Raw genomic sequence first — 17,741 nt, forward strand, 5'->3', positions numbered from 1 at the left:
AAACGCTAGGGTCGTGGTATCAGCCTGTAGCATATTTGTCTGAGCAAGGAGACTTGGTGGCTATAGGATGGCCACCCTGTTTCAAGGTGCTGGCCACCACTGCCTTGTTAGCTGAGGACGCTAACAAACTCATATTTGGACAGAAGCTGATAATTTGGGTGCCCCACACAGTTGTCGCCCTGATGGAACAGACAGGACACTGTTGGCTCTCTAACCCGTGGATGCTAAGATACCAAGGCCTCCTATGTGAGAATCCATACATCACCTTAGAGACTGTGAATACCCTAAATCTGGCCACACTGTTACCAATAGAATATGTGGAACATGGGAAGCCCCCATGATATGCCCCAGGGTACCACTGCTGTATAGAAACAGTGGATGAGGTCTTTTGAAGCCGAAAAGACTTGAAAGACCAGCCTCTAAAGGACCCTGACATTGAAAATTTTACTGATGGAAGCAGCTTCGTATCTGAAGGTATCAGAAAGGCCAGATATGCTGTCGTCACATTAAGCTCAGTGACCAAAGCCTGCCCTCTACTGGTCGGAACCTCAGCACAGAAGGCAGAACTAATAGCTCTCACAAGAGCACTATTTCTAGTGAAGGGAAAGTCAGTGAACATCTATACTGACTCAAGATTTGCTTTTGCCACCTTGCATGCTCATGGAGCCATTTACAAAGAAAGAGGACTGTTAACTACTGAAGGAAAGAAAATAAAAACAAAAAAGAAATAGAGCAGCTCCTAGAGGCTGTATGGGCTCCAAAGGAAGTAGCAGTTATCCACTCTAAAGGACATCAAACAGGAGGAAGTCATAAGGCTATAGGAAACAGAAAAGCAGACAAGGAAGCAAAAAAACGGCCGCAATGACAGAAATAACAAAGAAAGAAGAGACTTATACTATGCCCTTATTAGAGCCTCCCCTTGCAGAGACTCCTAACTACTCATCCAACGAGAAGGCATGGTTTGAGCAGGAAAATGGGAGTTATCAAAAAGGAGGCTGGTGGAAGTTTTCAGACCGGAGGCTTGCCATTCCAGAAGCCATTGCTCCCGATTTATAAAGCAGTTTTACCAAGGAACACACATGGGGAAAACAGCTTTAGAAATTCTTGTAGGGCAGTATTTCTATGTGCCACGCCTAACTGCCATCACTCGAGCCGTCTGCAAGCAGTGTGTTACTTGCGCCCAGAATAACCCAAGGCAAGGGTCTACTCGGCCCCCAGGAATTCAGGAAACAGGAGCAGTGCCATGCGAAAACCTACTTGTAGACTTTACTGAACTGCCGTGGGCTGGAGGTTATCAGTACACGTTAGTGCTTGTCTGCACCTTTTCAGGATGGGTTGAGGCATTCCCCACCAGGACAGAAAAGGCATGAGAAGTAACCAGGATATTATTAAAAGACATTATTCCTAGATTTGGACTGCCTCTAACTTTAGGGTCAGACAACGGACCAGCTTTTGTGACAGAAGTAGTACAGCAACTAACTCAGACGTTAAAGATTAAATAGAAACTGCATACAGCCTATCACCCACAAAGTTCTAAAAAAGTTGAAAGGATGAACCGGACACTGAAACAACTGTTGAAGAAGTTTTGCCAAGAGATGCATTTAAGGTGGGATCAGGTATTGCCCATGGTCCTTCTCCGAGTCACGTATACCCCTACTAAATTAACCGGGTATTCACCCTATGAGTTAGTGTATGGCCAACCACCCCCACTTATATCTCAGGTAAAAGGAGATTTAAAGGAAATTGGAGAACTGATCCTAAGAAGACAAATGCAAGCATTAGGTGAGATAATGCAAGAAGTACAAGCATGGGTAAGAGAAAGAATACCTGTTAGCCTTACAGATGCAATACATCCCTTTCTACCCAGGGACTCTGTATGGGTTAAACACTGGAATCCTAACACCATCGGACCCTTACAGGATGGTCCCCATATTGTGATCATGTCTACCCCACCACTGTTAAAGTTACAGGTATTACACCTTGGATCCATCACAGCCGACTGAAACCTGCAGCCTCAGTCTAAGACCAGTGGACGAGTCAGCAAGATCCAGATCATCCAACTCGAACTTGCAGAGAAATCAAGGTGCAGCAGGAAAAGATGACTACCCTGCTCTGACCACACCAGAGGCTGGTCAGCCAATGCACGGCTGAAGCTTGAGAAAATGTCAAGCCCTGATCTAGTCACGCAACCAGAAACTGACTAGTCTACGCACGGCCAAAGCCTGAGGAAGTCGGTACCAGATAAGTAAATGTAGATTGAATTTGCAAGTGTAGTTATACTATTGCTTATACTGATTGTCTTGCTCTCATGCTCTTTGCAATTGCTATCAAACTTGTTGCCTAGGAGGATGCCCATGCATAGTATAAACTTGATCACACTAATAACAATAATGTTAGCAGTCACAGGAGGAAACCAAGATAACTGCCATCATTGTATAATAGAAGCTTGGTCTGGTAAAAGTATTACTAAGACCCTGTTATATCAAACTTACTATAAATGTACAGGACAGGAACTCCCCTGGAGACATGTGTTTATAATCAAACCAGCTACTCTGTCTGTGACCCAGGAAATGGGCAACCTCACGTGTGTTATGATCCAGGCCTTCCACCCTATGACTTCTGGTTTGAAATCCAAATAGGGAAACCTTTGTTACCCTCATAGGCCAATCCTAAAGACGCTGGAACTAGAAAACTCACAAGCAAAACACAGGTATTCCCTTATTCACATAAAGGATCTGTTTCTACATATTTTGATGCCTGTCAGGCTGCACACCTCAGCATCCTAACCAATCTAGGATGAGTCTGCAAGAAGTTAAGACAAGAAAGAGTCAGCAGTAAAGCTGCTAAGATCATAATAGGAGATCCAGAAGAAGAATGTCCTGATTGTAACATTCAACAGACCACACATGAGTTCAACCAACACCTATATACAGGGAGAATACCTCTGCTTGCCAGCCAAGAAGCAAAGATTGGTTGTGCAACTAAAACATGCAAACCATGACCCCCTTAATCTGATCATATTAAAGACAAACATAACTTTTTGGACTAAAGGACATCAAGGAGAGCTAAGCTTTGATCAAGAAGGGGCAAACCTAGGTGTTCCATTAGTCATTATTAAAAAGACTCAATGAGCTAAAGTTCAAGTCAGTCCAATGTCACAGTCCAGATTTTTCAAATCCTTCAATAAATATTTTAACCCCAAGGAGCCAAAAGTTCAGATTCCACCAATGTCAGCCAAGAACCTATTTGCTTAGCTAGCTGAAAGTATTGCTACTAATCTTGGAGTCACCTCATGTTATATATATGGAGGTACCAGTGTAGGTGACCAATGGCCCTGGGAGGCTAGAGAACTAATGCCACAAGATAACTTTACCATACTGGATTTGTTACAAAGTTCAATGCAAACCCAAGGGTCTGGCTATTAAAAACCCCCATCATTGGAAGATACTGCATAGCATGATGGAGAAAAGACTTTCAGACTCCAGTAGGAGATACAACCTATCTAGGTCAACAATATTTTAAAGAGTCTAAGAACAAGAAACAGGGAAAAGCTTCATAAACAATTCCTCTGTACCAGATTTTAACCCCCTCTCTCAGTTTCCCGTGCTGAATCAGTCGTGGTATCAACTAGATGCTCCAAACATTTGGAGAGCACCAGCAGGACTATACTGGATCTGTGGGACAAAAGCCTATCAACTATTGCCCAAGAAATGGACCACAGCCTGTGTGTTAGAGACAATAAGACTATCCTTCTTCTTGCTCCCACTGAAACAAGGGGAAGATTTAAGTTACCCAGTCTATAATGAAGAAAAAAAAAAGGACCAGAAGAAACGTCTTTACTCAGATAAGTACTGTAGAAAAGATAAACACAAACATAAAAAAGGACATTAAGATAGCTAGCTGGAAAGATAATGAATGACCTCCTAAAAGAATTATCAAATAATATGGGCCAGCTACATAGGCCCAAGATGGATCATGGGTCTTCCACACCCCTATTTACATGTTAAACCAAATTATAAAATTGCAAGCAGTACTAGAGATCATAGTCAATGAGACAGCCTGAGCCTTAGATCTGTTAGCCATACAGGCCACTCAAATGAGAGATGCTATATACCAAAACAGATTAGCATTAGACTATCTCCTAGCCTCAGAAGGAGGAGTTTGTGGTAAGCTTAATTTAAACAACTCTTGCTTACAGATCAATAATAATAGAAGAGCTGTTATGGAAATTACTGCCAGAATGCGGAAGTTAGCCCATGCCCCAGTCCAGACTTGGTCCGGGTGAAGCCCAAACTCACTTTTTGGAAAATGGTTCTCATGGTTTGGAGGCTTTAAAATCTTGATAATAGGTCTCATAGCTATAATTGGAGGATGTCTAATATTGCCTTCTCTTTTACCTCTCCTCATCAGAAGCATCCAGTCTACCATTGAAGTGATAGTGGACCAAACAACTACCACCAAAATGATAGCATTACAAAAGTATCCACCAGTCCCCCAGGAAAAATATGTGCCTACACAAGAAAAAGTAAACTATTGTGGTGCTCTTTATTAATCTACATTTATGGTGAACACCAAAGAGGGGATGAAGAAGGAATTCATGAATTTTACAAGTATAATCAAAGACAACCAAAAATTTTTACTTTTCCTTCAAAAGCTAAGTGTAGTAGCTCCCCCATAGTCTAAGAGTCTAAGTTAGAAAAGAATACTAACAGCCTGTTTTTCCTTCTGTGCTCAGATAGCCTTATATGTACTTACCAGTTTCACATTCCATGAGGCTCAGCGAGTTCCTGCTTCACCTCTCTAGCGCAACTGCAAAGTTATAAAGTTAATACAGAAACATGGTTTCCCAGGAATGTGGAACATGCAGTACAGATAAATGTAAAAGACTGATCAACTGCCTTTGTTCTCACTTCTGTAAGTAGGCTTCCTACATCATGTAGCTCCTGGCCACTGACTGCTTACAAGGTGGCTACTTTCTTTGTCTAGAGCTCAGACTTTCCTGGACGCTAGTCCTACTGAGCCAGGTGATCACCTTTTAATAAAGATCTTTCCTGAACTCACTCTGTTCAGTCTCTCCCATCTTTGATTGTCCCACAACAACATAATAGCTGAAATGGTCAAAGATATTAATATAGACAGAATATCCTTCTATATTTTTAATATATACTCTATATTTCTTATGCCAACACTACCTGGCTCAGCCCTAACCCTCTTCAACACAGTCTTGTCTCCTCTCTAATTCTTTTTCAGTCATACTGTTTCATTTTCTTTTTCTACCTCTCCTTCCTTTTCAATGTTTCTCACTTCCATTTTCCTAACTCCTACCTGTCACTGGTTTCCAGTCCTTAATTTGAAGAAACAGTGTTACCCATTCTTCATGGGAGGACAAATGCATTCCAAATTCCATGATGCCTAACTTACATACTTCTTGCCTCATATATAATTACTAAAAACAAATACAGTATAAATATTAAACAAATGAACAATAATCAATTTGTGGGTTACTTTCAAGGAAGAGTTGTTTTGTGACAAATTCTGCTCTCTCATTCCTATACCACATTCATCAAGGTTGCTGCACATCATCATCCCAAGGGCACCAAGGAGAACATCACAGCAGTAAGATTACACCTTCACTATGTATTAAGAAACCCCTGACAAGTGAGTCTCAATTCCTACTTGAAACTAAACACAATTCTAGTCAACAGCTCTATGACTGTGACAAGCAACATTGGTGCCCACATACTAGGTCCTAAAATATTCTTTATGACTTCCTTTTTTGTACAAACTGGTGTGGTTATTTTAAGTCACTGAGCCCATCCCTACTATAATGCCAAGGACTATGTTAAAAAAAAATTGTCTTATTCACAGACGCGCTCCTAAGAGACCCATTCCTTACCCTTCCCTCTTCTGCCTTTACTTAACTCACCTCATTACCAAGTTCACTACCCTCCCGTTCTGATCTTCACCTTATCTATATACTGGTTGTCACCTTGATCCTCTCAAAATTAAGTTTGACTCCCTCCTTAGTCAAACTGATCTTAGCACTGCCACAGATCAGTTTGAATAATGCCCTTCCACGTTCTAGCTAGTTCCTATCCTACTGCAGTCCCCTCAGACTCACTCGGTTCACCTAAGTCCTGCAGCTAAGACTCCTGTAGGTTGAATTTAAGTTTCAAAGTTCAGATTCCCCATGGCCTTTAGAAAAATTCTCATACTTCAGGAAAACTTGGAGGAAATCCATAAAGTCAGCTAGCTTACACATAGTTCTGAAAACTAAAGAAAGCACATAACTAAAATATAGAGGTGATCAAATTTTTTATCCTTTCCCATGGAGCTTTTTTTTAAAGCAATAATAAAGTTATATTTCACCATTTTGTATAAATCCAGCTGAAGGAGATTCTGGGGAGTTGACTCCCCAATTTGGGGAGTTGACTGCTGACAGGCTGCCCGGTGTGTTTTCTCCCAACTCCATCTTCTGAAAAGAGACAATACTATTTAACTGAGATAGACACATAACATAGGGGGGTTAGTCAGTTTCCATCCTCCTAACATTATAATTGGTTCAGGAGTGGGCATGGACTCAGACAATACCAGTTAGATGGTTCCCTAGGTTGGTATATTACATTAATGAGAGATAGCTATTATCTCTCCACTTAGGTTTAGTTGTGATGATGACTGCCCAGAGAAGATAGAGGCCACCTTCCCAGCTGCATGGAGAAAGCCCACCTAAAGTCTGAAAGGTCCTATAAAGCACGACCTTAGATATTTCTGAATTCTTAACAAATGACTTTATAATTCCACCATAGATTTTATCTTTTCCCAGAAACCATTCCTTAGGTGGAGAACTTTTTGCCATCTAGAAAGGATAGGAATGAAAAGCAATTTTATTTTCAAAGCCAGTGAGCACTGGCTCTTTTCTATATCTTCTAAATTTTATTTGCAAGCTGAAATGTTCCTTCTCAGTTTCTCTCCTCTCATTTAGTAGAAGCCAGGTGGTATTTGAACACTCAGTCTGGAAATATCCTTAGCAGGGTCATCGAGTTCATTACTTAGACAAAATGTGGCCAAACTTACCATCTCCTAACAAAGGTTTCTCCAGCTTCCAATAGCATTTTCCTCTCTTTACTATAAACTCACCAATAGCCTCCTAGAAGGCCCTAGGCCTTCTGCTAAGACTGTACTTGAAGGCCTATAGCTTTCACCCACACCCTCCTCCAGGCCTTTTTGTCCTCTGCCTACATCCAGTCCCAAAGACAATGCCACGTATTTTAGGTTTTGTTATGTCAATTTCTTACTTCCAAGTTGTAAAATTTGTGAATTATATATTGTTAAGTAACAAACAAACACAAAACTGAATAGCTTAAAACAATAACAATCATTTATTTCATTCACAAGTATGCAATTTTTTGCATGGCTCAGCACAGAAGGCTTGTGTCCACTCCATACAGCATCAGCTGGGCTGGCTTGACTGGAGGATCTGCTTCTAAGATGGCTCACTCATATGGCTGGCAAGTTGGGGATGATTGCAGGCTGGAGCTCAACCAAGGCTGTGGGCTGGGGCCTCAGTTCCTCCCTGTGGATCTTTCTATAGACTGATCAAGAGTGAGCATCTCAAGAGAAAGCATTTCCCCTAGTTAGGCAGAGGCCGCATCACCTTTTATGATCTAGCCTCAGAAATCACATAGAATCACTTCCACTGTCGTGACGAGCCTGCCCAGATGCAAGAGGAAAGAACAGAGACACATCTCTCTATGCGAGGAATGTCATGACCATATTGTAAGAAGAGCATGTGGGAAGGGAGATGTGGCCATCTTGGAAAATACAATCTACCACATATTAGATTGAACATGGGGGCAACTGTCAGTCCTTTACAATCTGGGGGCATCATGTTAATCTAAATAGCAATCTACTTAGTCCAGAGCAGTAGTTCTCAAAGGCTGGACCACTGGCCAGTTCTGATTCATGACAAAAGTTCCATCATATATGACAAAATAAGAAAAATAAATACAACATAAAGATCTATAATAAAATTTAATTTATTTAACTTAAATGGTAGAGCCCTACACTGAGATCTCTTCCCTTTTCTGGTGTTAAAATGTCTTTTGTTAAATGATAGTGATAGTAGATAGTAGTTGTTTCCTTAATGATGTCCTATCAATCTCCTCCCCTTATTTTTTTACATTTTTTCTGGTTAATTAAATACAGAAGTCTAAAGAACTACTGTCTAAAAGTGATAACATTGAATTTAGCCTTTGATTGACTACTTCCCAAATAATGTGGAGGCTTCATTGATTTATTAGTATACACTTTGAATAGTAATTACTTTGTGGATGTTCAGAAAAAGCCATGCAGCTACCTATGTAACAGCTCAAACTCAAAGCCTAAGGGCATTTAAACTCTCCTAGCAATATATCTATAATTCAGTGCAACAATATGTAACAAGATATACTATATCTCTCAAAATGGACTAAAATTATAAATCCATAGCTATAAATAAATGTTCAGATTCTCACATCAAAGGAATCTTTGACATGAGATCTAGGAATTTGTTGGTAATCACTTGGTTCACATGCCAAAAAGTAAAGTGACATTCAAGGTGAAGGCTCAGAAAACAGAAGGTCAGAGGAGAAATTAGGCATAGAGTTACAATGTTGGATGTATGTATGGCTTATCTGCTAGAGGAGTAGGAGTTAAAATGGGGCAAAATATGGAGATAAGTGTCGGGAGTCATTTTTATAAAGGTGCATGAGCTCTATAAATTAATGAAGAGGTAATGAGTTCTATGTATAAGATACTACTAAAAGGTAATTCATTAAGTTATATACTAACTTACTATCTCATGGACTTTTTAGGTATAAAAAAGAACAAAACAAAGTCCCTACCCTCAAAAAGCTTACAGTTCACACAGAAAGACAAACTTGTGAACAATTAAGTAGAATACAGTATGAGGCTATTTGCACTATGGGTGCCCTAAAGAGGGAAGGACTCATTCTTCATAATACTGGTGACAGGGAAGGTCATGGAATAGAGAATTACAGATTGCTTTACCAAAGGTTAGGATTGAATTTTAAGAAATTCCCACAACTGGGGGCAAGAGGAAGAAGAGGAACTGGTGAAGGAGTTAGAAAAACAGTTTTAAGAGAGTAGAGGAATCATAACTGGCATAAAAGTGCCAACACAAGGAGTTTAAAAATAGCATCAGCAAATGTATCAAAAGCTATATAAAGTTTGAGGATAAGGATTGAAAGATTAATAAAGAGGGAAAATAGGTTTATTTGATACTAAGGGGTCTCCAGAAATGCCTTGGTCTAATTTAGAAATCTTTGAAGTAAGAATCCAGGAATCCCTCCCTAATCTGGAACACACTCCTATAAAGTAATGTTGTATTCAAAATCCAAGGTCAGAAAATGTACAGTTAGAATAGAAAGGACAAAAATGGCACCTGGACTTTTCCTAAATTATTGCAATGCTTAAGGACACTGGTCTTCGCACAATATACTGTATTAAGAGAATGGGCTAGGCATAGTGGTTCACAGCTGTAATCCCAGGACTTTGGGAGGCGAAGTCAGGAGGAATGCTTGAGGCCAGGAACTCAAAGACCAGTCTGGGAAATGTAGCAAGATTCTATCTCTGCAAATGTTCATTTGTTTTTATTATTATTATTTTTTTGAGATGGAGTCTCACTCTGTCACCCAGGCTGGAATGCAGTGTTGCAATCTCGGCTCACTGCAACCTCCACCTCCCGGGCTCGGGTGATTCTCCTGTCTCAGCCTCCCAAGTCACTGGGATTACAGGTGCACACCACCACATCCAGCTAAATTTTTGTATTTTTAGTAGAGACAGGGTTTCACCATGTTGGCCAGGCTTGTCTCAAACCCCTGACCTCAGATGATCCGCCTGCCTCGGCCTCCCAAAGTGCTTGGATTACAGGTGTGAGCCAGCACCCAGGCTGCAAATGTTTATTTTTTAATTACCCAAGCATGGTGGGAGGATCACTTGAGTGCAGGAGTTGCAGGTTACAGTGAGCTATGATCATGATAACTCCACTGCATTCCAGCCTGGGCAAGAGAGGGAGACCCTGTCAAGAAGGGGTTGTGGGGGTGGGGAGAGAGAAGAGAAGAGAAGAGAAGAGAAGAGAAGAGAAGAGAAGAGAAGAGAAGGAAGGAAGAGAAGGAAGGAGGAAGAAGAAGGAGGAGGAGGAGGGAAGAGGAGGAGATGAGAGAGGGAGGAGGAGAGAGAAGAAGATGGGCGAGGGAGGGAGAGGAGAGGATAAGGGGGAAGGGCAGGGGAAGAAGGAAGGGAAAGAAGGAAAGGGAAGGGAGAAGGGAAGGGGAAGGGAAGGGAAGGGGAAAGGGAGAAGGGAGAAGGAAGGAAGAAAAGAAAAAGGAGCAAACACAGGTCTTCTTTGTACTGCTCAATAAACACCCACTGGGTCGGCCAAAAAGGTGGGTAAAAGTTATTGCAGTATTCTTTTGCTTTAAAAAATTGAAACTGAATTGCTCATACATTAAAAAGATAAAAAACTTAAAATTTTGGGAGACATTTAAAACAGAGTTATCTCAAAACCATGGTTAAATACATGTCAACTGACCAAGTATTACTGAATTACCCATTCCTTTTCCTTCTCCCATAAGGGAAAACTAGCTTTCAGAACAGGACAAAGAAGAGAAAGTCATAAGAACAAACAATAAGTGCTTTTTAAAAACCATTTTCTTTTCTACAAAACTTTTCCATTAAGTCACAATGTAAGAGAAGGTTGAGGCGCCTGATTAAATAAACTAGAAAAAAGGCTTTCAAACCACCAATATGAAACAAACTATGGTACTTAAAACCTAGGAAATATAAAACAGAATGGGAGGGGAAATGGCCTTCAATCCAGTTACAATATCCGTATTGCCAGCCTTATAGAATAGGAGAACTCTTCTAAATCTAAAACTATACAGATGTGTGTTTATGAATTGACAGAGAGAAGGAGGTCAGAGATAAAGAGGAGTTTTACTCAGAGGTATATCCCACCTCACAGGTGAATTTTAATTTGGACATAAAAAGTGATAGCTGTACCCAGAGGCTCCTAATCCACACCAGTCTTAATATTTCCTTGCTCCAAGTGTCATTCCATAAGATTTCCTTTTTAGAGAGGGAGAACAATTTTTTTCTCTGGAAATAGCCAAATATGTCCCTTTATATGGAATGCCTCAACTACACAGAAAATTATTAGATTCTCTGAGTAGTTCTTAAAGCCTAATGATTTATACCCAAGTGCTTTCCTGAAGGAGCACGTGAAACTCACATGGGGCTGGGCTTGGAGGAGCAGAGGCGAGGCCAGAGGGTCCAGACATAAGCATGCTGAACGGGTCAAACAAAATTAGGGTGATGTAATGTTATACTTAAATACTTAAAGAAACCCACATCTGTTTTCTCGATTTCAAATGGCATGAATAGGTTTGTCTTTCAGATACTAGAAGAAAATGTGGCCTTTTACAAAGCGTATGTTCAGTGGGAGGTATCATCTTGACTTCTCTTCTGGTCATGGCTTGTTATAGATTTGGCACTTTTCACTTGACCTGAAAGGAAACAGATTTTAAAATTACATTTAATTAGTTTGTAATATGAAACAAAATGAAGCCACTTTTTAAGACAATAAGCATGGAATAATTAGATTGTCCCAGCCTGAACCAGCTACTAATTCAACCCTGGTGTTGTTGGTATGTCATTCAAATAGTCTCTTCTTTTCATTATATTTACAGCTGTGAGGTCACATTTCCCATATAATCAGTATTATTATCCTTAGTTCTGCCACTGATGAGAATAATTTTGAATAAACTGCTAAACCTCTGTCCTCTTCACTTTCTTCACTGAGAAGTCAGGGTTCATTTCAGAGGTTCCATCAAGATCTAACATTCTATGATGTGAAGGTGCTTACAGAACATGTGATATAGGGGGTTGGGGGAGAGAGGCAAATCTTCACAGGTGAGAAGGGAAGGAGGGGGGATTGCTGGGCCAGGTTAATGGTACTGGTGGAGAGGTGGGAATAACTGTATATCCAATAGTCCCAGCTACTTAGGAGGCGGAGGCAGGAAGACCGCTTGAACCCAGGAATTCAAGTTCAGCCTGGGTAACATAGCAAGACCCTGTATCTAAAAAAAAAAAAAACATGTAATTGAAAAACAAATTAAGCAAAACACAAAATCTTAAAAAATAAAAAATAATTCAGGTCTTAATTATCTCACTCCTAAACTATACTCATCTCACTTTCTCTAGTCTCCTCTCCCTCCAATCCATTTTACAAACTAGGCCAGATTATCCTCCCCTACTTAATCTCTCTTCTCTCCCACCCCAAAGCCTTTAAATGGCATCCCGCTGCCCAAAAAATAAAGCCTAAACTTCTACGTTTACAATTTAGTAGTTTTAATAAAATGTTCACATGTTAACTTTTCAATACCTCTATTTTCTACATTTCTAATGTACCTTGACACAGACTCAACTACAATCAGCCAGATGGGTACTGGCCACTTCCTTATTCCCACATTTCCACTTTTGATCATAATATTGTGTTTTCATTCTAGAATTTCCTTCATACTTCACGCTGGCTACCCATCCTTTCAGGAAACTCTTCTTTCTTCGTGATGCTTTCTCTTTATACTTAGGCTTCTCTGATCATATAGAGCACTTAGATTATCTTTTCAGGTATATTCTACTCACAAACTAAGTGGTAGGATCCTAGGAGAGTGCTATGGGTGTGCTCAACAGATCATATAATTCATATTAGTTCTAGATGGAAAGAGGCATTCTGTCATACTGTAATACCTGGACTGGGTTAAGTGTCTTAACCTTTAAAATCCATAACTCCTTTTGAAAAACATAAAAATCTTAGGTACTGATCATACACATACAAAAGAATTAAATTGGACCCCTATGGCCGAATATATATATATATACACACACACACAGGTACACACACATTATACATATATATGTATATATATCTCAAAATATATCACAGAACTAAACATTAGTGCTAAAACTATAAAACTCTTAGAAGAAAACATAGAATTAAATATTGGTGACCTTGGATTGGCAATGGTGTCTTAGATATGACACAGAAAGCAGAAGCAACAAAGGAAAAACAGATAAATTGAACTCAATCCAAATAAAGTTTGTTGTGTTCCAAAACATAATTAAGAAAATGACAAGACAATCCAGAGAATGGGAGGAAACAGAATCATATTTCTGATGAGAGACTTGTATCCAGAACACAAAAAGAGCTCATACAACTAAAAAATAAAAAGACAATCCAATCTAAAGGTGGCAAGGGCAGGTGTGATGGCTCACACCTGTAATTCCAGAACTTTGGGAGGCCGAGGTGGAAGCAGATCACTTGAGCCCAGGAGTTTGAGAACAGTCTGAGAAATATAACAAATCCCTGTCTCTACAAAAATGTAGAAAAATTAGCCAGGTGTGGTGGCACACCTCTGTACTCCCAGCTACTTGGGAGGCTGAGGTGGGTGGATTGCTTGGGCCCAGGGAGGTTGAGGCTGCAGTGAGCTGTAACTGTGCCACTGCACTGCAGCCTGGGCAACGGAGTGAGAGCCTGTCTTAAAATGAAAGAAAGAAAAGAAAGAGAGAGAGAGAGAGAGAAAGAGAAAGGAAGGAAAAGATTCTTCCCTTTAATGACCAGGAAAAGAAAAAATAAAAATGGGCAAGCAATTCAAATATATATTTCTCCAGAGAAAATATAGAAATGGCCAGTAAGCATGAAAAGATGCTTAAAATTGTTAGTAATTTGGGAAATGCAAATCAGAATACATTAAGATACCACTTCATACCCACTAGGATGGCTAATTTTTTAAAAAAAGACAATGACAAATGCTGACAAAGATGTGGAGAAATTTGAATCTTCATGTACTGCTGGTGGGAATATAAAATGGAAATCAGTTTATAACTCAGCAATATACCAAAGAAAAAGGAAAACATGTGACCACACAAAAAGTTTCATACAACAGTTCATTGCAGCATTATATATAATAGCCAAAAGAGTGGAAACCCAAATTTCCATCAATTGATAAACAGATTAAATTTGGGCCAGGCACGGTGGCTCACACCTGTAAATCCCAGCACTTCGGGAGGCCGAGGCAGGCGGATCACGAAGTCAGGAGATCAAGACCATCCTGGCTAACACGGTGAAACCCCATGTCTACTAAAAATACAAAAAATTAGCCGGGCATGGTGGCAGGCGTCTGTAGTCCCAGCTACTCAGGAGGCGGAGCCAGGACAATGGCATGAACCCAGGAGGCATAGCCTGCAGTGAGCCGAGATCACACCACTGCACTCCAGCCTGGGCAACAGAGTGAGACTCCATCTCAAAAAAAAAAAAAAAAAAAATAGATTAAATTTGTACCCACAAAATGGAATATTATTTAGCCATAAAGCAGAATGAAGTACTGACACATGTTACCACATGGATGAACCTTAAAAATATTATGCCAAGTGAGAGAGGCCACCACGAAAGTCAACAAAATATTGTTATTTCATTTATAAAATGTTGAGGGGCATGTCCAGAGGGCAGCCATCCTAACCCAACCTGCCCTGCCCCCAGAAAAAAAAAAAGTTAAAAAAAATGTTCAGAGAAGGTAAATCCGTCAAGAGAGAAAGTAGATTAGTGGTTGGCAGGGCTTGAGGAAGGGAAGAATAGGAAGTGACTGCTAATAGCTATAGGGTTTCTTTTCAGAGAGGTAAAACTCAAAAGTTAAATAAGGGTGATAATTACACAACTTTGAATATACTGAAAACCACTGAACTGTACTCTTTAAAATGATTACTTTTATGGTGTGAGAATTATATCTCAATAAAGCTATTATTTTTTTAAAATGCTAGGGGTGTGCCTGCCACCAAGATTCTGATATGTTCACCTTCCTGATTCTTAGGACGGTATTCCCACAGTAGGTTTTTCCCCAAATATAGAATTATAATACTTAAACTGCTTTTTAAAATGCTACCAAGAGGAACTGAGATGGCTGATTAGAAAAAGCTGCAGTCCATGGCTCTCATGGAAAATAAAAACGGTGAGTGAATTCAGCACCTTCCAGTGAAATATCCAGGTTCTTCCATTGGGACCGACTAGGCAAATGGCTTGACCCAGAAAGAATGAAGAAAAGTAGAGTGGGGCAATGGCCTACCCAAGAGTGGCACAGAACCAAAGGAACCCCCAACCCCAGCCAAGAGAAGCAGTGAGCGATTGTGTGACCATGCACAATATATGTGTGGCTTATCTGCTGGAGGAGTAAGAAAAGTGAGAAACCACACTTCTCACACAGATCTCTGCAACCCACCGATCACGAGATCCCCTCATGAGCCTATGCCACCAGAGCCTTGAGTCTGATACACAGACCTATGTGGAGTCCTGGCAAAGCAGATGCTCAGGCTCACACAGAGACCCAGGAGTTTTACATACTCTGGCCCCAGGAATCCCAGCAAGGCAGGAGATCCATTTGTACACTCGCCTAGGAATAGGGCTGAATCCAGAGAGCCAAGCAGTGTCATTCTGTGGGCCCCACTTCCACAGCACTTCACAAGTTAAGAGTCACCACCTTGGAATTGCTGCCAGACAGCACAACAGGCTGGAGACTGCCTGAGATGGATGAGTTCCCAGGGGGTAGAGGCAGGTGCCATCCATTTCTGCAGTTTGTTCAACTCAGTCCTTCTAGCCTTCCAGCTCTGGGAAGCTCAAGAAGTCCTCATGAGGAGGAGTGCTGCACAATGCAGCACAGCTGCTGTGCCAGATTGAGGGCAGATTGCTTCTTTAAATGGGACCCCAGTGTATCCCCCTTCACTGGGTGGGACCTCCCTGCAAGAATTACAGCAACTCTAGCCAGGGTTATATAGACATAACTCTGATCTCTTTTAAGATGGAGCCACTGTGGGGAGGGATGACTGATGTCTCTGCAGTTCAGTCAACAGCCTTTCCAGCCTGCTGGCTCTGGAGAGTCCAGGCAGTCTGGATGAGGAAGGGCTATCCCCAACACAGCACACCTGCTCTACCAAAAAGGAGCCAGACTGCTTCTTTAAAAAGGTCCCTTATCCCATCCCTCCTGAGTGAGACCTCCCAACACAGGTCTTCAGATACCTCCTACAGGAGCTTCCAGGCTGGCAACAGGCCAATACCCCACTGGGACAAAGCTCCCAGAGAAAGGAGCAGGCTGTTGTCTTTGCTGTTTCACAGCCTTTACTTGCTGATACCTCCAGGTAGAGGAAAAACCAAGGCAACTTCGTTTTCTGGAGCCATCCCCCAGCAAACTGCAGCAGCCCTACAGAAAAGTTGCCTGACTTTTAAAAGAAAAACACACAAACAGAAAGCAACTGCAGCAGCAGCATCAACAAAAAAAACTCAAAAAACTCCATTCAAAGGTCAGCAACCTCAAAACTCAAAGGTAGATAAGCCCACAAAGATGAGAAAAAAATAAATGCAAAATGCTGAAAACTCAAAAGCCAGAGTGCCTCTTCTTCTACAAGTGACTGCAACACCTCTCCAGCAAGGGCACAGAACTGGACTGAGGCCAAGATGGCTGAAATGACAGAAGTAGGCTTTAGAAGGTGGGTAATAATAAACTTCACTGAGCTAAAGGAACACATTGTAACCCAATGCAAAGAAGCTAAGAATTATGATAAAACAATACAGAAGCTGATAACCAGAACAGCCAGTTTAGAGGACAGCATAACTGACCTGATGGAGCTGAAAACCACAATGCAAGAAATTCACAATGCAATCACAAGTATCAATAGAAGAACAGATGAAGAGGAGGAAAAAATGTCAGAGCCTGAAGACTATCTTTTGAAATAGGAAGACAAGAATACAGAAAAAAAGAATGAAAAGGAATGAACAAAACCTCTGAGAAATATGGGACTATGTAAAAAGACCAAACCTGTGGCTGATTTGGGTACCTGAAAAAGACAGGGAGAATAAAACCAAGTTGGAAAACATACTTCAGGGTATTATCCAGGAGAATTTCCCCAACCCAGCAAGACAGGCTAACATTCAAATTCAGGAAATTCAGAGAACCTCAGTAAGATACTCCATGAGAAGATCAACCCCAAGACACATAATCATCAGATTCTCCAAGGTCAAAATGAAAGAAAAAATGGTAAAGGAGGCCAGACTGAAAGGCCAGGTCACCTACAATGGGAAACCCATCAGACTAACAGTGAACCTTTGAGTGGAAAACCTAACACCAGAAGAGATTCGGGGCCAATATTCAAGATTCTTAAAGAAAAGAATTTCCAACCCAGAATTTCATATCCAGCCAAACTAAGCAAAGGAGAAATAAGATCCTTTTCAGACAAGCAAACACTGAGGGAATTTGTCACTACCAGTCCTGCCTTGCAGGAGTTCCTGAAGGGAGCACTAAATATGGAAAGGAAAACCCATTACCAGCCACTACAAAAACAAACTGAAGGCCGGGCGCGGTGGCTCAAGCCTGTAATCCCAGCACTTTGGGAGGCCGAGGCGGGTGGATCACGAGGTCAGGAGATCGAGACCCTCCTGGCTAACACGGTGAAACCCCGTCTCTACTAAAAATACAAAAAACTAGCCGGGCGAGGTGGCGGGCGCCTGTAGTCCCAGCTACTCGGAGGCTGAGGCGGGAGAATGGCGGGAACCCGGGAGGCGAAGCTTGCAGTGAGCCGAGATCAAGCCACTGCACTCCAGCCTGGGCGACAGAGCGAGACTCCTCCTCAAAAAAAAAAAA

General features: G+C 41.1%; 1 protein-coding gene across 5 annotated transcripts in view; it reads right to left on the minus strand.

Annotated features, from left to right (window-relative positions):
* Positions 1–10,924: 10,924 nt before the first annotated feature.
* The window catches only part of ANKRD45 (ankyrin repeat domain 45), a 58,914-nt gene continuing 52,097 nt past the window's right edge, over positions 10,925–17,741 (minus strand). For all 5 annotated transcript variants that reach the window (XM_017866920.1, XM_017866924.1, XM_017866921.1 and 2 more), the window contains one exon: positions 10,925–11,564. In XM_017866920.1, the coding sequence (XP_017722409.1) occupies positions 11,494–11,564 (71 nt within the window). In that variant the 3' untranslated portion in view covers positions 10,925–11,493. The remainder of the gene's footprint in view (positions 11,565–17,741) is intronic.

The sequence above is a fragment of the Rhinopithecus bieti genome, unplaced genomic scaffold, assembly GCF_001698545.2.
Source record: "Rhinopithecus bieti isolate Rb0 unplaced genomic scaffold, ASM169854v2 scaffold_1853, whole genome shotgun sequence".
NCBI lineage: Eukaryota > Metazoa > Chordata > Mammalia > Primates > Cercopithecidae > Rhinopithecus > Rhinopithecus bieti.